Here is a 22360-nt window from a genome sequence, read left to right as displayed (position 1 = left end):
TAATGCGTGCTGCCCATGGAAACCACATGAAGGGCCAGACGTATTCCTGGGCAGGGTAAACATAAATGCCTATGCAATCGTGCTGTGTGTTGGGAGAAACGGAAGGGAGAAGAATACCGTACATAGACGATGCACATCACCTCACCTCACCCTCGGATGGAGCTACCCCGCCAATTCTGCCGTGTATACTTCCCAATGGAGGCCGTTCTTCCCTCACCAATCCTGTCTCCTTGGCCGACCCTTCATGTACCAAGCTCCAAGTCGTTTGCTCTCTGAAATCGAAATCCCCCATCCGTTGCTCACCCAACACCTCCACCCCCCCTGTCCAACATGCTCCGGGCCAACCGCCTCAAACAGATCCTCGCCGAGGCCCAACGACCGGCCATGGGGGTCTGGCAGACGCTCCCCGGCGCAAACGTCTCCCGCGTGCTCGCGAGATCCGGGGTGGACTGGGTCATGGTGGACTGCGAGCACGGCAACATTGACGGTGAGAAAGCGAGCCAGGCAAGCGCCTATCGGAACCGGCTGGCAAGCTGACTACTTGTTATCCACCCTCGGCAGATGCTGGCATGCACGAGATAGTCCCCGCGATCGCCGCCATGGGGGTCTCTCCCATTGTCCGCGTGCCAGACTTTCAGCCGTGGATGGTGAAGCGTAGGTCTTGCCCAGAGAGCGAGTCGCATGGTCAAAGCAGGAGTCTCTTTCAACACATGCTCACTTTTTTTCCCCTTGTTGGATAGGAGCCTTGGATACCGGGGCGCACGGGGTATGCAGCAGCTTCAGCGAACCCTTGGGCTTTTCATAAGAAGGAAACTAAAACAAAAAAATGCTCCTTTCCCCAGATCCTCATCCCCCTCATCCGAACCGTCGAAGAAGTCAAGGCCGTCGTGGAAGCCGCCAAGTTCCCTCCCCTTGGGCGGCGCGGATTCGGCTCGCCTTTCTCGCCGCAGGGCTTCCCGTCCGCCCCCGGGCTGACGCTGATCGACTACCTCCAGCAGGCCAACGATAGCCTGTTGACCATGGTGCAGATCGAGACGCGGGAGGCGCTCGAGGCCGTCGAGGACATTGCAAAGCTGGTGGACGTGGTGTTCGTCGGGCCGTTCGATCTGGGCAACAACATCGGCCGTCCCATTGTCGGCGAGATGCACCCGGAGCTGCGGGATGCGATTGAGCGGATCAGGGTCGCGGCCGCGGCGGGCGGCAGCAAGGCCGGCATCTTTTGCACCTCGGGAGAGCAGGCCAAACAGTTTGCGGACCAGGGGTTTCACATGATCAGCGTTGCGACGGATTGTACGGTGCTGGGAGCCGCCGTGGCGGATGCGGTAGCCGCCGCGAGGGGGGAAGGGGCCGGTTCGGCGGGCCGTACGTAAGACGTTCTCTTCCGTTGTCGAGATAGGCCCTCGGGGCATCAGCAGCTACTCGGCGGCATCGTCCATCTTTGCCAGAACCTCGTCGACGGTGAAGCGGTGCATCAGCTTTGCGGCTTTGGAGGACAGCTTGGGGTCCTCGGCAGGCGATGTCGTCTTGCTGACGTGGATCTGAGCAGGGCAGCATGGGAATTCCATTGAGCATTCATCCATCCATTCATTCATTCATTCACCCACGTGCCCATGCGATGAGGATGATGATGATGGCTACCGTGTGAGAGCTGGGCTGAGGATACTCACGACAGGCACGTCAAAGTCATACAGGTCACGCCAGCTCTTGTTCTCGGGCTTGACGATGTCGACCTCGTGGAAGACGAAGGGCCGGCGGTCCCAAACCTCGGACAGCACCGACTTGGCCTGGGTGCAGAGGCCGCAGTTGGGACGCGTAAAGAGGGTGATGCGGCAAGCTTGTTGCACGAGACGGTGGATGGCTTGGCTCATTATGAGATCTTATCCTGGCTTGGGAATGGATGGGGGTTTCTTTTTGCGATTGGAGTATGCGACTTGAAACAAAAAAAGACAAGAAATTTCCCAATTGAGTTCCCGCTCCAAGACAGGATTCAAGTGGAAGATGCACATGCCCGCATAGCGTGTTGAGCCTCTGTTTCAACTGCCCGGGGCTTCGTTATCCACCACCACGTACCGGGCTTAACCTTCATTGGGCTAGCGCCGTCCATCTCAGCCAGGCCCCCCCTCCCCGCCCTTCGCTGGGCGTTGACGGCCCCACACCCCACTTCCCAAGATCGTGGCATTCTTCATTCCTTTTTGGACGTCATTGGAAGCTTCTATTGACTTCGAAGACCAAGCTCGACGCCGGCGACGCGACCGGGTTTGCTTTGTTGATTGTCCTGCGGTTCGTCCAAACAATCGAAACCACTTCGCTTCCGTCCCAATTCCTCGATTCCCGTCCGTTTCCCCCCCAAAAAAAGAACGAGGCCACCACCATCAGGCTCAGGTTCCCCGGTCCCAAATCCTCCTCCCCGTCGACGTCATGGCACAAAAGTGCGTCCACCAAGGCTGCGGAAAGATCTTTACAGATCCCGACGAGGTCTGCCGCTACCATCCGGGCCCTCCCGTCTTCCACGAGGGACAAAAAGGTAAGGCGCATCGAGGGACAACGCTTTTCCCCCTCCTTCCGCCCGGGTTGCGCAAACAAGCTCGTCCACCGCCGCCAAGCTAACACACGCCGCTCTGCCCCGCGCCCCCGCAGGATGGAAATGCTGCAAGCCGCGCGTCCTCACCTTTGAGGAGTTCATGACCATCGAGCCTTGCACCGAAGGGAAGCACAGCACCACGGACCTGCCGCCGCAGATCGAGAAGAAGGAGGCCGACCCGGCGCTGCTCGCCGCGGCAACGTCCAACCTCCCTCCGCCGCCGCCGCGCGCCCCCATCACCGCGCCCCAGCATGCTCCCACCCCGCCTCCGCCCCCGCCAGAGTCCGAGGACGACGACGAGTCCATCGAGATCCCCGACGGCCGCGTCTGCAGGCGCAAGGCATGCGGCGCCGTCTACAAGAAGGGCGCCAGCCGGGAAGGCGAGAAGTGCGTCCACCACCCGGGCGCGCCGATATTCCACGAGGGCAGCAAGGGGTACAGCTGCTGCAAGCGCCGCGTGCTCGAGTTTGACCAGTTTATGAAGATTGAGGGGTGCAAGACCAAGGACCGCCACTTGTTCGTCGGGAGCGGAAAGAAGGAGGCGGCTGCCAAGGCCAACGGGGGCGAAGAGCTGCTTGAGACGGTCAGGTGGGTGATTTCCCGTCTTTTTTTTTTTTTCTCTCTCCTTGGCCAGAGGCTGGGCGAGGCATTATCCGGTCCGGTGCCACCGGCCAAGCGACGGCCGAGGGCTGGTTGTGCGCCGGATGCTCTCCCCCCCAAGGACCGTCCCGTTGACGCGGTGACTGACGTTGCCTCCCTCCCTCCAGAACCGACTTCTACCAGACCACGACAGCGGTGATCGCCTCCTTTTTTCTCAAAAAGATCAACAAGGACGAGGCCAAGGTGGAGTTCCTGGAGCGGGAGATTGTGCTCGACCTGCCGACGACCGACACCCCGGTGAAGCGGTACAAGACGCGCGTGCCGCTGTTTGCCGCCGTCGACCCGGCAAAGTCGACGTTCAAGGTGCTCGGCACCAAGCTCGAGGTCAGCCTGGCCAAGGCCGATGGCACCTCCTGGCCGGTGCTGCGCAGCGACGACCGCCTAACAGGAGAGATCCTCCAGGTCGGGAGGGCAGGAAGGGCCTAATAGCTTCGAGGGAAAGAAAACAAGGTAGAGAAATTGAGCAGTTAGGAAGTGCCGTTTTTGTCCCGCGCAGAACATCCTTGTTGTTCCCGTCTTTCTGTGAAGCGTTTGAGCTGCGTGGGTTGCATGCAGGCCAGGCCAGCAGACGTCGTTGTGTATGGAAGCCCAGCGGCAGGGCGTTGGGAGGCCCGGCTGAGCTTCGGAACCAAAGTGCCAATGCGGGGGCGGGCTGCCCGGGACGGAACTTTCCAGGCTGCCTGTAACCTCTTGGCTGTAACCCATCGAGTTACTCCAACCGTTTTGATGCGCCGCCCTCCACTCCTTCCCGCTTTGGATCCACGCGGCGCTTTGAACGGGTTCATGGGAGGTTCCCCGGCGTACCTGGGCCCACCACGGATCCGGGGAAACCGGGGGAGCCCCACTTAGTCCCGGATCGGCTCGGCACCGGATTCACCGAGGCCGCCGGGCGCCGTGATTGGACGCCAGAACGGCGCCCATTCAACGGTCGAGACCAGGGGGTGCCGTCGGCGGTTGGCGCGGCGGATGTAAGGGTGGCTTTTTTTTTTTTTTTTTCCTTGTTTGCTATCTGCAACAGTACGTACCTGACCGAACCCCTTCTTCAAAACCAACTGCTGCCCATGGAATGTCGATATACTCAGAGGTACTTCTCTCATTTGTTCGTACCTAACACCCTTTCTTTCCTGCACTCCCTTGGGCAACAACCTCCACCACCACCACCTGTCCTCTTCCCACATCTCTGCATCCTCCTCCGGGAGCAGAGGTCCCACGTCACAACCGATGGGATGAAGCAGCTGCCGCAGCGGCAGTAGCAGCGACGGCCGTTGGTTTGTTGGGGGGGGAGAGGGGTCATGTCAACCATTCTTTCGCCGTCATCCATGCCGATCCGAAGCTGCGGTAATACCCCAACCCGATCACGGGAAGCGTCCCTGCCACGCTGGATCTCGGCTCTGCGCTTCGGCGGATGCAAGATAAGCAACCTCCATCACCACCAACCCACCTCCCCACCCCCCCCCCCCCTTTGGTCTACACCATGAACCTGTTGCGCATATCATCGGGTCACGACAGCGCCAAGCAAAGGCGTGATGACGCTCGTGCTCACCGCCGACGCGAGGTGCTGGGCGACGGCTTTGCCGATCAGGTAGGCCGCGAGCAATTCCGCTTCGCAGAACCATGGCACCACTTGGTCCTTGGCGGGGTGGCTCGGTGAGACAAAGAAACAACAAAAAAAACCGGGGCCGGCAGCGTTGAGAAGAAAGGGAGGGGGACAAAGCAAGGGGGCATGTGGGAAGGGACAAGAAAAAAAGCCGGAAAGAAAGCAACACCGTGTCTCTGAGCGGCGAACGCCCCCTTAGCTGCGTACATATGCCTAACCTTGTGGTGGGGGGGTTACCGTATGAGGAAAGATCTCAGATCCAACGCGCCTTAGACATGTGTCCGCGGTGAGACAATCATTAACCTCGCAAACAAGGCGGGGTGAGAGGACGGTGCCGCTCCAACCCCTGTCCAACGGACGGAGCTGCGGCTACCCGTCGACCACGTAACGTGTCGATATGTTGTTGATGTTGCCGTCGGCAAAAGATGGATCGTTGGCTGAGATCGAGGTGAAAGAAAAAAACAAGGGAATTGGCGATAACCAAGACCAAGACGGGTGCTGTTCCGTCTTGGGCCTGCCGCCAGCCGAGTCGGCGGTGAGCAGCTGAACGGCATGACGGGCGACTGAGTTGGGGATCTCCCCCAACGAAAGCGATCCGATCCGGAAGCGTAGGGAGGAGGGTGGGTGGGGGGGAGGAAGCGAGGGAGTGAGGAAGCGGATGCCGCGCTCGCAAGAGCCATGCCATACCGTGACATGAGCCAAGGAGAACGATAGTAACCGCCAAGGACTGCCCAGCCCGAAAACGCCGTGCAGTGTCTCATACGTCTGCCAAGGTGGCGATGCTACATGCTATGCTCTCCATCCAACAGCGTGAGAGAGGGTGTCACGGTGGCTCTTGTGCGGCTTGGCGTATCTGATATGTGACAGACTGAGGGAGGGAGACAAGAAAAAAAAAAAAGGGAGGCTGGATGGAGGACCAGATGGGGCATGTGGATAATATTGGTGGATGCTGTGTTGGAGGAGGGGAGGGCCGCAAGGGGTTGTTGCAACGGTGATTGTCAATCCTCATTATTGGTTGTCATGGGCATCCACAAGGGGGGACATATGTGTCAGGTAGAAAGCTTGGAGCTTAACGTACGGAGTACTCCGTATGCCTAGGAAAGAACTAAAGATAGACGGCGAAACAGAAGAGGATGCCTACGGTGTAGGTACCCTGAGGCAATGTAAGATACAGAGAGATGCAGATAGGAAAAAAAAAAAAAAACAAAAACCAAAAAGACAAAAAACAAAAAAAGACAAAAATAGCAGAGACAAGACACAGACAAAAAAAAAAAAAAAACCAAACAGGATGTATCAGCAGTGGGGGGGTATCCAAAACGCTTCCCATCTTCCCGATCCATGCAATCCCTCCATCCCATTCTATCCCGGCCCCAGACCCAAGCAGCCCGAGACCCTGCCCCAGATCGAGACCCATCTATGTGCCCGTGTGACCTGTATCAAACCCAGCCCACCAAGCCCGATGATGCGATGATGTTGATGATGATGTTGTTGTTGTGAAAGCATGCTTGTTTTTTTGACGCCGTTGCCCCAGATGCCAGATTGCCGAAAGCAGAAAGTAACACCGATGCTGATGCCCGTATCCGTCCGCCGTACTGAAACTGAAGATCGAAAATTGCTTTTTTTGTTTGCTTTTTTGGTGTTGAGTGGGGGGGGGGGGTATCGATTTGAGGGTATCTTTTTTTGACTTCCTTTTCCGGGTACCTCCAATGCGCCCAAATCTTGGCCCATCCGAACCTGACCCGATCCGATCCGAAACCCAGAGGAGGAAGAGAAACAATTGGAAATGTACTGTGATCGTACTGTGACGTGATGTTTGCGATGGGGTTGTGAGAGGTCCGATGGGGGCGCGGTGGAGCGTTCCGTCGAGCAGGGGTGGTGGTAGTAATGGTGGTCTCGTGATCACCCAACGTCCCAGGCCCTCGACGCCCACATCACAGGTTGGTTTGTGACAACGAAGGATCAAGTAATAGCGGTAATGACGGCATGATGATGATCATGATGATGGCGGTGAAAGACGGTGGGGAACGTTTCCGTCCACCACCCCCCAGCCTGCCAGATCAGTTGGATTCCTTCTGCGACCTAGAACGGGGGTGGTCGTGGTGAAGGATCCGAATGGAGCGCCCGCGCGGTTGCTCCCGAACAAGCTCCGAGGGATCGCGAGTCATGCAGTTCTCAGGGGCCATGATGTCGATGCCGTCGGCACTGACGTCCGTGTTGGACGCGGTTTCGGGCTGTTCGTTTCTGCGGTTGCTCTCCTTTTCGCGATCAATCTCGTCGATGGTCATGTCGTTGTCGCCAAGAGCCATGGCCGCCTGGAACCTCGCGGCCATGTTCCCATACGCCGCCGACCTATAAGGGTTGTTGCTGCTCCGGACGGGGCTCATGGAGCGAGGGGTCCTGGGGCTCCCGATCAAGGTCGGAGAGGAGATGGTGCCACGGACCGGAGATGCAGGCGGAGGAGGCGTCGGCGAGGGAGGAATAGATCGTGGGTTGTGAATCGAAGGAGCGTTGCTCACGACCGTCACGTTCTTCTTGAGCACGACGAGAACGTCCCCGTTGTCGCCGCGGCCCAGGACCTCACCACGATCGGGTTCGATTTGGCGGGCCTGCTTTTCGTCGAAGCGCAGGATCGGGCTGCCCGTGTCCGAGTAGCCGACGAGCTTGGCCGTGATCTCGATGCCGTCGCTGCAGCGGTTGCCGCGCGTAATCTGGTAGTCGATGTCGTCGTCGTCCGCCCTGAGCGTCTGACTGCTCCGGTGTTAGGTCATTTCCCCAGAAATCCAGCAACGCAACGGGCAGGGGCAAGGACAACTCACGCTCTGCTCATGGGGAGGTCGTTGGCGTTCTCCTCATCGGTTGCCGGGCCGATGGAGCGGAAACGGCGGAGCGACCTCAAGGAACGGCGGGCCTTGAGCAGGCCGCTCTGGATAAAGCGTCTCGCGGGCGAGGTCATGCTGGCCGTGACAACGTGGCCGAACCCGGCGGCGACCAAGATGGGAGTGCCGAGAGCGAGAGCCCACGGACTGCCAACCCAAGCCTCGCATGTTAGCCAAATGCTCAAAGATGGACCAGGGCAGGGAGGGAGATACTCACGGCGCCTTCATTCCCCTCCACTGATAGAACGCCGCCAGCAAGATGCCCAGCAGGGCAGCCGTCGAGCCGATCTGGAACATGGTCCAGCTCGCCCAGAGGAGAGCCATGAGGTCCTCTCCGTGGCAGAATTGCAGACCCAGGAGCGCGTGCGCCTCCAGGACGACCGATGCGATCGTCATGGCAGTGTAGGTGCCGCAAGTGATCAAGGTTCGCCGCATACGGGACTTATGCGCGTGAGAGCCGGGAGGCTCTCCGAGTTCTTGAATGGCATCGTTGTCGCTGTGATGGGTACGGAGTCAGCCGGCATGGTCTGTAACAATCATGACAAAAGATCGCGGAGGCGTTGCCGTCTGTCAGCGGAAGGGGTGAGGAACTTACGAAGCCCATTGCCAGGAGGTCAGCATCAGAAAGGCAAGCACCGCGACAAACAGCAACCAGTACATCAAGTCAAACGACTTCCGATCGAGATGGGCGAAGACGCCGGCGTAGAACCGGCATCGATCCGCATCAATGTTCATGACATTACCGGCCATGGTGGTTGTAGAATCGAAGAAGAAAAAAAAAGGAATGAGCGGACTGAAGAAGGCGTAGTGAGCCCCGGTCGGACCCTATATCTACCTAGGGATAGAGGGCTCACTTAGGAGGAGCGGTCAAGTTGCCTGCGTAGGGAAAAGATGGACCAGAAAAGCAAGATCGACATGGCCTCAAGAGAATGACCACTGCAACGGGACTCTGGATGAGAGGAGAGAGAGAGAGAGAGGTGTGTGCACATAAAAAACCAGCTGCTGTGTTACCAGAGTGTGAACCCTTCGCGCAAAGGCCTGCGCGTTGTGCGGCCCGCTGTGCTCGGGTGTCTATCTACCATGACGGACGGAAAAGAGGGCGTGTGCGCGCGTCGGCTTGATGTTATCATGACTCGGACAAAATCCTTGGTGTATATTCGCCCAAACCCTTGTCTTCCATAGCGAATAGATGAACGGCTCGACGTCAAACAAGGCCGAAGCGGACTGCGGCTTGGGAGGTGTTGACAGGGGGGAAAGGGGGCTGGAACAAGACCCTGGTTCCGATCGTTGGCCCAGCAGGGCCGGGTGAGACAGCCGGAGGTCTCGCAAGGACCATCGGAAATGCTGATGGTGTTGGACATCGAGATGGGAGAATTTCCATATGATGGTGACTCAGGCATAGGCGTCCACATGCGGTGACGACTCATGCATGGCGTTGAGGATCGCGGCCGACGTCATCGAGCATTCTGGGTGAAGAGCTGCGAGTCCAAAACACCAGCCATCATCGAGCATCGACGCAAACGGCATCGATTTGCCGGACGGACGCCCAGGGCTAGCCAGGTTGGTTGGATGGTGACGCAGATTTTTTTTTTTTTCCCCCTTTCTTTCTTTGTTGTCGGAAGTGCCCCCGATGGGCCCCTGCTTGGCGGCCTGCGGCGCCAAGCTCCAGGGGTCCCATGTGCCGCCGTGCCATTTGTGTTGTTTTCCGCTCGGCGGCGCCCGGTCGCCAGCTCCCGTCCCCTGTCAGCTTTTGCTGCCCAATGCTCCCGTAATTTTCAGTTCATGCCAGGCATGAGCTCCACGGCGTCGAGAATCATGGATTTGCTCAGGATGTATTCGCGAAGAAACTGAAACTCGTCGCCCTCCTCCTCGCCCCAGCGGTGCTCCTCCGAGAAGCCAAAGGCGCACGCGATCCTGTCGAGCGCGGCGCGCTCTTCCTCGTAGAGCCAGCGGTGGCGCAGCGGGGTCCCTGGAATCCAAGTCACACGCTTCATCTGGTCGTTGGCGGTGAAGTGAGCAACCATGCCAATGGTTGCCGTGAACCCCACATAGGCCAGGGCGCCTGCAAAGGCAAATCCCGTAGCGATCCTGGGCTCCAGGGCGTTCTGCAATTTCGCTAGCTCGGTGGCGCCGACGTAGATGGCGGCCGGAGTTGCGACGGCCGTGAAACCGGGGATCAACGCCTTCTTGACGAGCTTGGCCTTCCGAAACGCCTTGGTTGCGTACGTCTTTTCGAGGACGCCAATGGCCGTTTCGAAGTCTTTGGCCTCCAGGGCGGCATCCAGGGCGGCCTCGGCAACGGTGGAGTCGACGGCGCTTTCGACCTTGTCGGGGTTGCGCTGGTCGAGCTCGACGTTGCCGGAAACGAGCTTGGGCGTCGGCTTGGTTGCATAAAGATCGAGCACCTCGGGCAGGCTCCCCGGCTTGCCGAGGCGCGCCTGGAGGCGGACGTACTCTTCGAGGACCGTCGGCGTGATGATGACCGTCGGATGCGTGACGATCTTGTAGGCCGCCTTGGAGATGATGTTGGCCACCTCCTTGGACCGCCGGACGGGGGACTTTGGGGTCTTGGGTGCGTCGCTCGCTGCAGGCGCGGCCTTGTCCAATCCCAAGAGCTGCGAAGCCAACCCGCGGTTCCCGGAGGGGGCGTCCTCGGCACGGCGCTCCGGTGCATCGGACAACGGCCGGGCATCGATCTGCAAGAGGGCCCGCAGAGTCGCGAGCGTCGACTTTTCGGTGGGGATGCCGACAGGGTCTAGAAAGGCATCAACGATGCGGTTCACGTCGGTGGAAACAGCGGCGAGGTCCGCGCCCGCGCCGGGTGGCTGGTGCGTCGCCGTGCTGCTGCTGGGCTTCGTGAACCGGCCGCGCGAAGCCTCGGAAGTCGGGGTTTGTGGTGGCCTGGTGGACCTGAAGCGTGGACGAGACGTAGCGAGAGATCGAGCGCCGGAAGGCAAAGAGCGAAATGCTGGGGACGGCTCGGCCGGGCGTGTCCCAGCCCGGAGGGCCGAGGTGGAGGGGGCGTTGGCGAGACGGCGCCATGGTTGCTCAACCGAGAACCTGCAGCCCGGGCACACCGGAAGGTGGGAGCCCAGGGTATACGGGCGACGGAGCATCTTATATGGCAGCTTGAGGGTATCAGCGCCCCAGCGGAGTGGTTAGGCGAGCCAGGCAGGCGTTGTTCTCGTGGAGGGGTCGGACGAGGAGGGGTGGAGGGAGGAGGGGCCTTTTGAGGTTCCAGGTTTTCGAGATCGAGATGCTGGGATGGGTGCTCCCGTCGATGTGGCTGTCACGAAGGGGCTAGCTGCTGCAATCAGCCATGCAAGTCCAATGGAGTGTTGGGATGGAGTTTTGTTGGCCTGCAATCGAGCGCCGCGTGCCAACAATACGTGGTGATGATGGGTGATGCGGGGGGGGATGAATGAGAGGTTTGCGATTTGAGCGAGGCGATGAGGTGCAGAATGCATATGCATCTCTGGCGCCTCCATTGAGAAATACCCCCACCAACGAGGCCCAGGACGCATGCACTAATACGGTATTATGTACTGTGGTACATGGGATTGCATCTAAGACAAAGAGGCTCCCCCTGGCGCCAAGAATTGAAAGCGGGCCCGACCTGGGCCGCCGGTGACGCAGCACTATGCGCAGCCCCCAAAGGCACCTCATTCTCTCATTCTTCATCCCTCGTTCCACGTCCCCCTCATCAGCCTCGCCCGGCCAGCTTTGAATCCTCCCAACTTTGGCGACCACCCGTCTGTCCGTCCGTCCCTGGGTCCGGTCCTCTCGGTGTCCGCTTTTCCATCTCACATCCCGCACTCCACGCGACCGCGCTGCGAACCCAATCAACGACCAGCGCGAAAGTGCTTTGAAATCGCCACCAGGCCATCCGCATCGCCGGATCTCGCATTGCGTTGGAACCGCATCAGCATCGCATCGCCAGCAGACCTCGACCAGATCTCGCCGACATACGAATCGTTGGAACACGGGCTTGAGCCAAACTTGCCATGCCTCCTCCTCCACCCCCTCCTCCCCCTCCGCCCCCGGGGTTCGGGGGTCCGCCGCCGCCGCCGCCTCCCCCTCCTCCGCCGGCCGCGGCGGCAGGACCGGCCAAAGTTCGTCTTGCCACAACGCCTGCACTGCGAGGCCCGCGCTAACTCGTATGCAGGGAGCGTTGCTTTCCGAGATCCACAAGGGCAAAGCGTTGAGGAAGACGGTGACCAACGACCGGTCCGCACCCATAATCGGCAAGGTGACGTCGTCCGTCGGCGGCCCCGGGCCTTCGGGTCTCTCAGCCCCGCCGGTCCCCGGACTGCCGAAATCTCCTGGGAATCTTGCCCCTCCGGTTCCCGGCCGCGTGCGTAGCAACAGCGACCAAGGCGGTCGATCCGAAGGCCCGCCGCAACTAGCAGGCCTGTTCGCTGGAGGGATGCCCAAGCTGCGCAAGACGGGAGGCGGGATAGATACAGGAGGTAAGGGAAACGCGGCCTACCGGACCATCCCGAGGCTGACGCTCTGCAGCGAGCAAGGATGCTTCCTACCTTTCCGACTCGGAGGCGTTGCCCCGGTCCGCACCCAAGGTGCCATCGGCCCCAGCTCCACCCGTCCCCGGTAGGCCCGCCGGCGGTGCCCCGAGCATCCCGAAGAAACCCCCGCCCCCTCCCGTGGGCAAGAAGCCACCGCCGCCCCCTCCCGGCTCTAGGAAGCCGCCGTCGAACGTCGTCCCTTCCGCCCCGGCGCCGCCACCTCCGCTTCCAAGCGCCCCGGCGCCGCCGCCGCCGCCGCCGCCTCCATCGTCCGCCCCTCCAGCGCCTTCTCCATCCGCACCCCCGCCCCCGCCCCCGGCGGCACCCCCACGACCACCTCCGGCCCCGGCGCGCTCTCCTTCGGCCCCTGCAGCAGCAAGCAGCGTATCCCAAAGCATCGCCGCACAAGCAGCCATCCGAGCAGCGTCCAGCGTCGCCCCGCCTCCGGCTCCCCCTCCGCCGCCGCCCTCCAGCGCGCCGCCCCCTCCCGCTCCTCCTCCTCCTCCACCTACGGCGGCGCCTTCTCCCCCACCGCCTCCTCCGCCGCCGCCGCCGCAAAGCTCGGCACCCACCTCTCCACCAGCGCTCAGCCACTCGGCGTCGAGCGCCTCGGGCCGTACCTCGATGCTTTCGATGCTTGACCCGAGCAACTTCACCCTGTCCCCGAACGGCGGCGGGGCAAAGCCTCCTGGCTCGGGAGGCCGCGGGTCGCACTCGCCGGGGCTGTCGAGCGGGTCGGGCGGTGCTGGCGAGCGGTACGTTGTGCAAGACTCGCGGTGGAAGTTTCATGGCGAGGAGCACTTCCCCAAGCCGAGACCTTTTGCGGGCGGGCCGAGGCGGTACAGAGCCGGCCGAGGGAGCAGCGTGCCGTTGGATTTGAGCGCCTTGTAAGATGGACATGGAGTGGGAACATGGGTTGGGCAAGCATGGTTGTTAGAGCTTGAGAGATTTTGAGAGTTGGGGACACACGTTTCTGTTGACAGGGAACCCTTTGATGGCCCGGAGGCGAGGCTCGCGCATAAGGCGCCGCGAAGGACAGGGCCTAGCCGTGCCGACCGGGCCGCGCCTGTGTATGTCGTTACGGAAGAGAAGCTGCGCGTAGATGGGTGGGACGAGTTGGGATGCAAGAGTTTGCAAAGTAGCCAATTCCAAAGTCCCTCTAGACAGCATTTCTTTTCCAGCCTGCCTCGGACGACCTTGCATGCTCGCCTCAGAGATACAACCCCCCCTCCTCCTCGTTGTCGTTCTCGTCCCCCTCCCCCACGCCCAAGCTCCTCATCTGCTCCTCGACCCGCCGCCTCAGCTCCTCGTCCGACAGCGAGCCGCCCTGCCGGGCCTGGCCTTGCCTCGACCCGGCCGCCGCGTCCATGTGCAGCTCGCCTTGGCGAATCACGCCCGTTTGGAACGTCCCGTCCGACCACGCCGCGTGCCTCCCTTCTCCTTGGCCTCCCCCGTTGGCATGGCCTTCCCCGGCCGCCGTCCCGCCGTCCCCATTCACCAGCCCGTTCACCGCCCCGTTCCGTACCGTCTCCCTGCCGCCCTCCTCGTTTTGGCCGTCGTCGCTCGTTTGCGACCCTGCAGCCCCCGCCGCCCCCTCTTCTTCCTCGTCCTTCACCCCCTGCCCCTGGAAATCCTCCCACCCGATCCCCCGGCTCTCCACCTCCGCCCTCAGCAACCGGATCCTCTCCTGCATCCGCTCAATGACCTCTTCGTTCTCCTTGATGGCGTCGATGCAGTCCTGGTCCGGCTCTGCGACGACCGGCGGCGGCGCCGGAGGAGGGGGCTGAGGACCCTGGTGGCCCTCCGGGAGGGGTTGGCTGGTCGCAGCAGCAGCAGAAGCAGCAGCAGAGGAAGAAGAAGAGGAAGATGCGGCGGTCGCGGCGCTGCCGAGCGCGACGGCGGTTCCTTCGGCGTACGGGCGGAGCTGCTCGTTGGAATAGTCGAGGTGGGCGATGCTGTTGCGGAGCTCGAGGAGCTTGAGGTAGAGCGAGGACAGGGTGAGGTCCTTGAGGGCGGCGGCAAAGCGGGCCGGGGTGATGGGTTGGGATTCGGCTGACATGTTGGTTGAGCGGTGGGTTGGTCTGTTCGCGGGGTCCTTGGTGTTTATCAAAGAGTCGTGGGTGCGGTGGCTGAGTGGTTGATGTGGTAGTGTTGCGATTAGGACCAGCACCTCAGGGCATGTGATGTTGGGGTTGTGATGGGCGTGATACAACTAGGTAGGTAGTAGGCAAGGTGGGTTATTTAGGCGATGGCTGTTCCTGGTGTAGTCCAATCACAAAGAAAAAGACGGGGAGAGGTGAAGTGGTGGCGTTTCTTGAGAGCCGGAACGTTGAGGGTTTGACGACGCAACGCTTGGAAGCTGCCTGGCCCTGCCTGGAGGGAGGGAGCTCACCTACTGCGTAGGTTGGTTGGTTGCCTACCTAGGTTGATACGTTTGGAGAGAGCTTCCATGTTCTCGGTGGAACTGGAAACCGCGCGAGCTAGTAGGTTCCATCTAGTGCTAAGCAAAAAGAGCCCCGCGGTGGGTCAGGTCCACCGAGAGCCCCGCCGGGCCCAGCCTAGGTACCTGGTACGTATATACCACAGTAGTACTGTGTAACCACTATAGGAATGGCGGGGCACTGGACCTCGCAGGTTGTACCTTTGTACATACATACCTACGCAGTACTATAGGCACTGTGGATAGTGGCGCCACTGCGGGTGGGCCCTGTCCTTGGGAACTGCAGGTGCACCAAACTGCCGGGCCTAACCTGGATTTTCCTCGGACGCTTTTTGGACCAAGCCCTTCCTCCCTCCCAGATCCATCCCGTCCGACCAACACAACCTCGCACACTCGGCTGGCCCTGAACCTGGACGGTTTCATGGACGGCTAACCGACCGACCGCACCACCGCGGACTGTGCGCTGCACGCAACAATGAACAGCTGCAGCCTGGGCGTCCGTGCCTTGCGGCCCAGCGCCCAGGCGGCCGTCCGCCGTCTGGCCAAGCCGAGCAGAATTCTGCTCGCCGTTTCTGCCGCCGCCGCTCCCGCTGCTGGCCCCGCTGCCGCTCCCTTCTCGGCCCGATGCGCCGCCGCGTGGCCATTGCCATTCCCTTCCTCACGGCAACGGCCAAACCGACAGGCCATCGGCTGTGCCGCACCTCGGCCGACGCTCCCGGGTCGTTCCCGGCCCGCCCCGTCGCCATGGCTCGGCGTCCGCGGCCTCATCGGCGCCTCGGGCATCATCACGCACTACGTCGATCTCCCACCCAACTACAAGGACGAGGACGGATTGCCCTTTGCGCGACGCGACCTGGAGATGATGGAGGTCCTGGAGCTCTTTGGCCCCCAGATCAGCACCGCCGATGCCAACCGGCTGCTGAGGATCCTCCACGGCCGCCGCGTCGCCGGCACCCTTGAGGATCCGACGCTCCAGGCCAACACCCAGGACTTTTCGGCCGAGCACCAGCAGATCGCCCTCGAGTACCTCCGCAAAAAGGTCCCCGTCGACGAGGTTGTGAATGCGGGCCTCCGCGCCGAAGACGAGCTTCACGCCCTCGAGTGGGGCGCCGTCGAGGAAGCCGACGCCGCGGAGCAGGCGACGCCTGGCGACGAGGAACCGAAGACGGGCCGCCGGCTGAAGCTCTACAAGGACGAAGAGGGTGCGGAAGCCGCGCCGCCGCAGCCGAAAGCCAGCGTGTATGGCCGGAGCGCCCTCGACGAGATCCGCGCCGCCAACGAGGCCAAGTGGGAGGCTCTGAAGAAGCAGCTCGAGGAGGAACGCAAGAAGAAGGAAGAAGAGGAAAAGCACGGCAAGGCCGGGCCGCTGGCGGTCGCCGGGGAGAAGCCGGCGCGCCAGCTGAGCCCCAAGATGCAGGAGTACGTCGCCAAGGCCACGTCGGACCTCAAGGAGCCGCCCAAGATGACGAAGCTGCAGCGCCTGGCGCCCTCGGCCCTCGTGGTCCTGGGCCTCGTCGGCCTCTGCCTCGCCTACGCCGAGCTCTACCGCCCGGCCAGGCGGGAGTCACGCCTGTTCCCCGACGTCCCGCCGGCCGCCGCCACCGTCGGGTCGCTCATCATCGCCAACCTGGTCTTCTGGGCCCTCTGGAAGGTGCCGCCCATGTGGGCCATGCTCAACCGCTACTTTCTCATCGTCCCGGCCACGCCTCGCCCGCTGTCCATGCTGAGCGCCGTCTTCTCGCACCAGTCCTTCGCCCATCTCCTGCAAAACATGGCCGTCCTCTGGTTCCTCGGCGTGCGCCTCCACGACGACGTCGGTCGCGGCACCTTCCTGGCGACCTACTTCTCCTCGGGCGCCCTGGCGTCCCTCGGCACCTTGACGTGGGCCGTCCTAGGCAGCCGCTTTGACATCACGTCCCTGGGCGCGTCGGGCGCCATTTACGGCGTGGGTGCCGCCTACCTCTGGCTGCACCGCTTCGAGTTCTTCAAGGTCTTTGGCCTCCCGCCGCCGCCGAGCGAGGGCGTCCAGGGCCTGACGCTGCTGGCCCTGGTGGCGGGCCTGAACATCGGCGCCGTCTTCTTGGCCAGGCGTCACACCATCGACATCACCTCGCATCTGGTGGGCATTGGCGCCGGCGTCCTGAGCGCGTACCTTGTCGAGAAGCGGCGGGAGGCAAGGAGACACCCGACCACCAAGGCCAAGGCTTCGTTGGCGACCAAGGGGTAACGCAGGGCATCGCTGTCCTGGGCAGGTTGCGAGGCGTTACGCCGGGAGCGCGGGGCATCAAGGGTGGCGCCAAACCATGTCATCTGTGAACTGCATTTGTTTTACTTTTTTGTGCCTCTCCTGGTTTTCTTGTACACTACCCTTTTGGAACATGATACCTCCTTTCACCATGCACCATACCTATCTACTCTGCGCATACGCAGTACATATTGCGTATATACACAGTACAGCTCTGTCCCCCTCCTCCCTCCCTCCCTCCCTCCCCCCATCACCCTTTTTTTTTTTTTTTTTTTTTGCACCAACCGCTTCAAGCATTGGATCGGGGGTGTGTTTACCTTGACTCGGACAGCGTTGCAGTCGCGCGGAGCAACCAGGCAGTGGGGACCGGAAATGCATCCATGCCGGCAAACCAGGATGAAGCTGTCGGCAGGAAACACAACGATTGGCCGACCCAGCCCCGCCGGCCGCGAGCTGCTCCATGGTGGTGCGCACGCTGACGCAAGAGATGCGTTTCTGAGCCGGGATGTGGAAGCGGCAGCAGGGATCTCTGTGCGGCCTCCAAGATGAGAGAGCTGAGCAAATCCACGAGAGGCCAAGGGATGCGAGGTGGGTGAGATCCTCTCAACGACATTGCCGACGGAGGGGAGGGATCGGGCTTCAGATGGAAACAAGACAGCAAGCAGCACGAAAAAAAACAAGCCTTGGAGCGAGACATATCAGCAACGCCCACTCTTGGCGGGCTCTGTTTTTAAACACATCGAGTGACCATCCCGAGGCTGTGACTCTCTCAGCCCGTCAGAAAGGAACCCGGTTCATCTCTGTTTTCGTCACGCCAAGGTTACGTGAACTCGTTGTTGGTGATCGGCCGAGGGTCGAGGGGTTCCCTTGGTTCCGTGGCTGCGTCGCGTCCAACCTCCCCCATCCCTTCACACCCTTTTTTTTTTTTCTTCCTGATTGTTTTTTTTACTTCTCTGTGGCTCTCTGCTTGCTCTTTGGATGTCAATTGACCCCCCCGAGAGACGCTCCGACCCATTTTTGCCTGCGACGCGCGCATCCAACTTCACCCTTTCTGGTCATCTCATCTCTGACGTCGAACGAACCGCGCGACCCTCCCTACCACCCGCCCGTCATGGCCTCCTCCTCCGCCTCCCAACCCCCCGCGGTCGCCGACCCACCCCACACCAGCGGCAGCAACAACAACAATATCAACAACGACAACAACGACGGCCTAGGCCCCAATCCCTACGCCTCGTCCTCCCGCTGGCGCCACGCCGAATCCAGCGCCTTCTTGCGCTACGAGCAGGAGCGCACCGCCTCGCGCGCGACGCCGGGGCCTGCTCGCGACGCGGAGACGCGCAGCACGGGGGTCAGCGACCTGGCCGACTTTTTGAACAAGTCCCGCCTCGATCCGAGCGAGATCCGCCGGAGCGGCGACGGCGGGCCGGTCGACAGGCCGTCGACGCCGCGGTACAAGCCCATCGTTGCCGCCGCCGCTGAGGGTGAGGCGGGGCAAGGGGGCGGCGCGGGGCAGGACGGCAAGGAGGTTGTGTGCGGCCCGCTGCTGAACTATCGGCGCATGGAAGGGAGGAGGTGGTGGGTGGGCAGCGTGCTGATCGTGACGGCCGGCGGCGGAAGGGAGCAGCCCTCCAGGTTTGTGCCGACGCTGGTGGTGCGGAGGAGCGGCGGCGGCGGGAAGGGTGATGGGCGGAAGGAGGAGGGGGAGGAGGTGAAGGGGGCGTGTTTGTACTCGGACTCGCGGAACACGTTTTGGCGGTTCGACGTCTCGGTGGAGATGCACGAGACGGCCGAGACGAGGTGGGAGTACGAGCTGCCCGGCCTGAGGTTCGCGAGCGCGACGAAGCCCAAGGTGAACCGGTTCGTGGTGCCCGCGGCGGGGGAGTCGATGAGGATCATGTTCTACTCGTGCAACGGGTTTAGCGTGGGCACGGATGAGGCGGCGTGGAGCGGGCTGGCGCTGTGGAACGACGTGAGGAGGAAGCATGAGGAGAGGCCGTTTCATGTCATGTAAGTTTTGGGCCCGGACCCCTTTCTTTTTGTGTGTGTGTGTGTCTTTTCGAAAACAAAAAAAAAGGGGGGGGGGGGAGCGGGAGCAACCCCCTGGCTGCTGACCACGGATGACTGCAGGATCGGCGGCGGCGACCAGATCTACAACGATGGCATCCGCGTGTCGGGCCCGCTGCAGGGCTGGTCCGGCATTTCGAACCCGAAGAAGCGCAAGGACCACCCGTTCCCGGAGACGCTCCGCCGCGAGTGCGACGACTATTACCTGAAGAACTACATCCGCTGGTACTCGACCGAGCCGTTCGCCGCCATGAACGGGCAGATCCCGCAGCTGAACATCTGGGATGATCACGATGTATTATGCTCTCTTCTCCCGGCCAACGCGCGGGGCGCGTTTTGGACCGTTTGGCGCATGCTGACAAAGGGTTGGCTGGCGGCTAGATCATTGACGGGTTCGGATCCTACGTGAACGAGTTTATGAAGTGCGACGTCTTCCGGGGCATCGGCGGCGTGGCCCACAAGTACTACATGCTGTTCCAGCACCACCTGCCGCCGCCGCCGTCTACGTACACCTCGGGTGAGTGGGTTGGGGACAAGGGCCGTGGTGCGAAGCCCGCTGACGGGAGCTGCAGACGCGCCCCATTCGACGGGCGCCGCGGGCCAAGGATCGGGCGTCGACCCGAACCAGTTGGTGGATGTCTACGTCCATCCCGAGCTGCGCGAGCCCAACTACATCTACGGCCCGAAGCCGGGGGTAAGTCTTCCGAGGCGGCAGAAACAAGGCTTGTTTGTCGAGATGGGTTGCTAAGCCGAAAACGCAGCCGTACGTCGCCGAGCACTCGCACAACTTGTTCACCCAGCTGGGCGCTAGGATCGCCTTCCTGGGGATCGATGCCCGCACCGAGGTATGAGCAGGTCCCGTCATCCAAGATGGGTGGCGTAGAGAGCGCCGTCGGCTGACGGAGAGCAGCGCACGAGGCACCAGGTCAACTACCCCGAGACGTACGACGCCATCTTTTCGCGGCTCAAGGAGGAGCTGTCGGCGGCGGCGCAGGCGGGACGCCCGTACAAGCATCTGATTCTGCTGCTGGGCATTCCCATCGCGTATCCTGTAAGCGGCCCCAGGACGCCGGAGATCATGCGGAGGGAGCGGGCGAGCGAGGCGCCGTGCTAACCGAGTGCTCCTCCCAGCGCCTCACCTGGCTCGAAAACATCTTTTCGAGCCCCGTCATGGGCCCCATGAAGTTCCTGAATCGCCGCATCGGCTTCGGCGGCAGCTTCTTCAACAGCTTCGACGGCAGCGTGGACCTGCTTGACGACCTGGACGACCACTACACGGCGCGCACGCACAAGAAGGAGCGCAACTGGCTGATCAAAAAGCTCCAGACCATCAGCGGGGCGTTTTCGGTGCGCATCACCATCCTCAGCGGCGACGTGCACCTGGCGGCCTTTGGGCGCTTCTACTCGAACCCTCGCCTCGGCGTGCCCATCGAGCAGGACTACCGCTACATCGCCAACGTCATCTCGTCGGCCATCGTCAACAAGCCGCCGCCCGCGGCCGTCGCCAACCTGCTCGCCCGCCGCAACAAGATCCACCACCTCAACGCCGACACCGACGAGACCCTGCTGCGTCTGTTTGACCGCGATCCGGGCGAGGCGCAGAAAACGGCCTCGCACAACCAGGTCACCATGCCCTCGCGCAACTTTGCCGTCATCACCGAGAACTCTCCCGGCCTGGCATCCTCGCTCCACCCGACCGGCGGCCATGCTGCTGCTGCCACCGTACCTGCCAGGCACGGCCCTGAGGCGTCGTCGTCGTCGTCGTCGTCGACCACCGACGGCCACTACCCCATCCACCACGGCGAGGCCGACTGCGGGACGGGCCACCGGGCGGCGGACCCGAACCAGCACGGGCGGCTGCCTTTGGCGGACGGGTCGCTGGACGTGTGCATCTACGTGGAGCAGGACCAGCACGACCCCGAAGGCAAGACGCGGGGGTACGGGCTGAACGTGCCGGCGCTGGCGTACGAGGGGCCGAGGCCCGAGAGCGTGGGGAAGCTGGTGCTGACGCACCCGGTGGATGAGACGGGAGAGCATCGTCATCATCACCATCCCCAGCTGGGGCATCGGCATCAGCAGCATCAGCATCAGCAGCAGCAGCAGCAGATCGGGAACGAGAACGGACAGGAGGATCACGGTCACAGGGGCTTGCAGGTGCCCGGGGAGGGGCCGGGGTTGAGGCCGAGGAGCGCGGGCGGGAGGAGCGAGAAGAGCGTGAGGTCGGGGAGGACAAGGTGAGAGGGATGGATTCTTGCCTCATTACTAAAACGTTGGATAGGCACGCGGGGCATGTTGGAAAGTCGTGGAATCCTCCGGGCATTTTGGTGCGTCAAACCTTATCCTGAGGATCTTGAGGAACGATCGGCAACATCATTGCAAAGATACGCGTAAGAGAGAGAGAGAGAGAGAGAGTGTGTGTGTGTGGTCTCTTTGGGATTTCGAAGAAGGGCGAATAATGTGTGTTTCAAGTTTGTATTTGTATGTATCCATGTACCTTAGGTATGTCATCTGTATCGTAGGTAATTACTTACCTGAGGTGGTGCAGTGTCGAGGTCGGCCCATGCACCCTTGGCTGGTTTTGTTTTTGTTTTTTTTCCTTCTCCCTTTCTTTTTTTTTTTTTTTTTTTTTTTTTTTTGTTTCCCCTGTGCTTGATGATTTCCTGGTCGGGTTTGGTGGCGCTTGGGGCGGGATGTCTTGTCTCAAGCTTGTTGACCAGCTGACATGGGTAACTCGGGAACATCAAGCACTTGCTGTGTCATGGAGAGGGACCTGCCCTTCTGGGACAGGATATGACAGAGTATTGGGTCTTGGGTTTAGCGTGTCCCCAGTCCGGACGGAGAGCCGTCTTCAATGTCCATAAGAGCCCCCCGCCCCCATGAACAACAAAACCTGGCAGCACGCACACGCACACGCACACACGCACACACGCACTGGAACCTGCCTACATAGGTACCTAGTAGGTAGGTACCTCGAGTCTTGACTTCTCAGGTTGGTAGGTAGGCAGATACGGTACTGTCGGGTACCCAGAGGTACCTGGGAGTCCCTGGGTAGGTAGGGAATGAAGGCACGGGGTGTATCTCAGGACATACACACACACCCTTGTCAACAAGAACCAGATCAAGGTTCCTTGCCCAGCTCCCGTCAGATAAGGTAACTTGGCTTGGTGCCTTGGCACGATGGAAGCAGGGTGTAAGTTCATACTGCGTACTGAGTACTGCGTATGTATGTATGTAGTGCGTACGGAGCGTGCACGGCACGTCGTTGCTAGGTGAAACAGTGGACACGCCCTCCAGGGCCAGGGGCAAGTCAGCAGGGCCGGGGAAGAGACCAAAGCAGAAAAGCCGACGCCGGGCCCTCTCCAAGGGGATCGATC

The 22360-nt window shown here is 61.4% G+C and overlaps 9 protein-coding genes across 9 annotated transcripts; 5 read left to right on the top strand and 4 right to left on the bottom strand.

Annotated features, from left to right (window-relative positions):
• Window positions 1-330: 330 nt before the first annotated feature.
• VTJ83DRAFT_2175 (uncharacterized protein) lies at window positions 331-1370 on the top strand (the record flags this gene model as incomplete). Its single annotated transcript, XM_071008416.1, has 4 exons — window positions 331-487; window positions 562-654; window positions 741-766; window positions 843-1370. 4 exons carry the CDS (start codon window positions 331-333, stop codon window positions 1368-1370), a joined length of 804 nt encoding a protein of 267 aa, XP_070868715.1.
• A 45-nt stretch (window positions 1371-1415) lies between these two features.
• Window positions 1416-1868, bottom strand: VTJ83DRAFT_2174 (uncharacterized protein; the record flags this gene model as incomplete). The annotated part of the gene is made up of 2 exons (XM_071008415.1): window positions 1416-1538; window positions 1668-1868. The coding sequence occupies 2 exons, from the start codon at window positions 1866-1868 to the stop codon at window positions 1416-1418; spliced, it is 324 nt and encodes a 107-aa protein (XP_070868714.1).
• Window positions 1869-2418: 550 nt separating this feature from the next.
• On the top strand, window positions 2419-3667 carry VTJ83DRAFT_2173 (uncharacterized protein; the record flags this gene model as incomplete). The annotated part of the gene is made up of 3 exons (XM_071008414.1): window positions 2419-2524; window positions 2638-3169; window positions 3349-3667. The coding sequence occupies 3 exons, from the start codon at window positions 2419-2421 to the stop codon at window positions 3665-3667; spliced, it is 957 nt and encodes a 318-aa protein (XP_070868713.1).
• Window positions 3668-6895: 3228 nt separating this feature from the next.
• On the bottom strand, window positions 6896-8464 carry VTJ83DRAFT_2172 (uncharacterized protein; the record flags this gene model as incomplete). Its single annotated transcript, XM_071008413.1, has 4 exons — window positions 6896-7586; window positions 7655-7861; window positions 7932-8210; window positions 8310-8464. The coding sequence occupies 4 exons, from the start codon at window positions 8462-8464 to the stop codon at window positions 6896-6898; spliced, it is 1332 nt and encodes a 443-aa protein (XP_070868712.1).
• Window positions 8465-9489: 1025 nt separating this feature from the next.
• Window positions 9490-10830, bottom strand: VTJ83DRAFT_2171 (uncharacterized protein; the record flags this gene model as incomplete). The annotated part of the gene is made up of 1 exon (XM_071008412.1): window positions 9490-10830. The coding sequence occupies one exon, from the start codon at window positions 10828-10830 to the stop codon at window positions 9490-9492; it is 1341 nt and encodes a 446-aa protein (XP_070868711.1).
• Window positions 10831-11718: 888 nt separating this feature from the next.
• VTJ83DRAFT_2170 (uncharacterized protein) lies at window positions 11719-13128 on the top strand (the record flags this gene model as incomplete). Its single annotated transcript, XM_071008411.1, has 3 exons — window positions 11719-11826; window positions 11880-12183; window positions 12233-13128. 3 exons carry the CDS (start codon window positions 11719-11721, stop codon window positions 13126-13128), a joined length of 1308 nt encoding a protein of 435 aa, XP_070868710.1.
• A 319-nt stretch (window positions 13129-13447) lies between these two features.
• Window positions 13448-14296, bottom strand: VTJ83DRAFT_2169 (uncharacterized protein; the record flags this gene model as incomplete). The annotated part of the gene is made up of 1 exon (XM_071008409.1): window positions 13448-14296. The coding sequence occupies one exon, from the start codon at window positions 14294-14296 to the stop codon at window positions 13448-13450; it is 849 nt and encodes a 282-aa protein (XP_070868709.1).
• Window positions 14297-15152: 856 nt separating this feature from the next.
• On the top strand, window positions 15153-16904 carry VTJ83DRAFT_2168 (uncharacterized protein; the record flags this gene model as incomplete). The annotated part of the gene is made up of 1 exon (XM_071008408.1): window positions 15153-16904. The coding sequence occupies one exon, from the start codon at window positions 15153-15155 to the stop codon at window positions 16902-16904; it is 1752 nt and encodes a 583-aa protein (XP_070868708.1).
• A 1129-nt stretch (window positions 16905-18033) lies between these two features.
• VTJ83DRAFT_2167 (uncharacterized protein) lies at window positions 18034-21224 on the top strand (the record flags this gene model as incomplete). Its single annotated transcript, XM_071008407.1, has 7 exons — window positions 18034-18929; window positions 19050-19281; window positions 19368-19503; window positions 19559-19680; window positions 19748-19831; window positions 19897-20037; window positions 20118-21224. 7 exons carry the CDS (start codon window positions 18034-18036, stop codon window positions 21222-21224), a joined length of 2718 nt encoding a protein of 905 aa, XP_070868707.1.
• Window positions 21225-22360: the final 1136 nt, after the last annotated feature.

Source organism: Remersonia thermophila, chromosome 2 (assembly GCF_042764415.1).
Source record: "Remersonia thermophila strain ATCC 22073 chromosome 2, whole genome shotgun sequence".
NCBI classification, from domain to species: Eukaryota; Fungi; Ascomycota; class Sordariomycetes; order Sordariales; family Chaetomiaceae; genus Remersonia; species Remersonia thermophila.
Note: the sequence above shows the minus strand (reverse complement) of the source record. Positions and strands in the feature narration are given on the sequence as shown.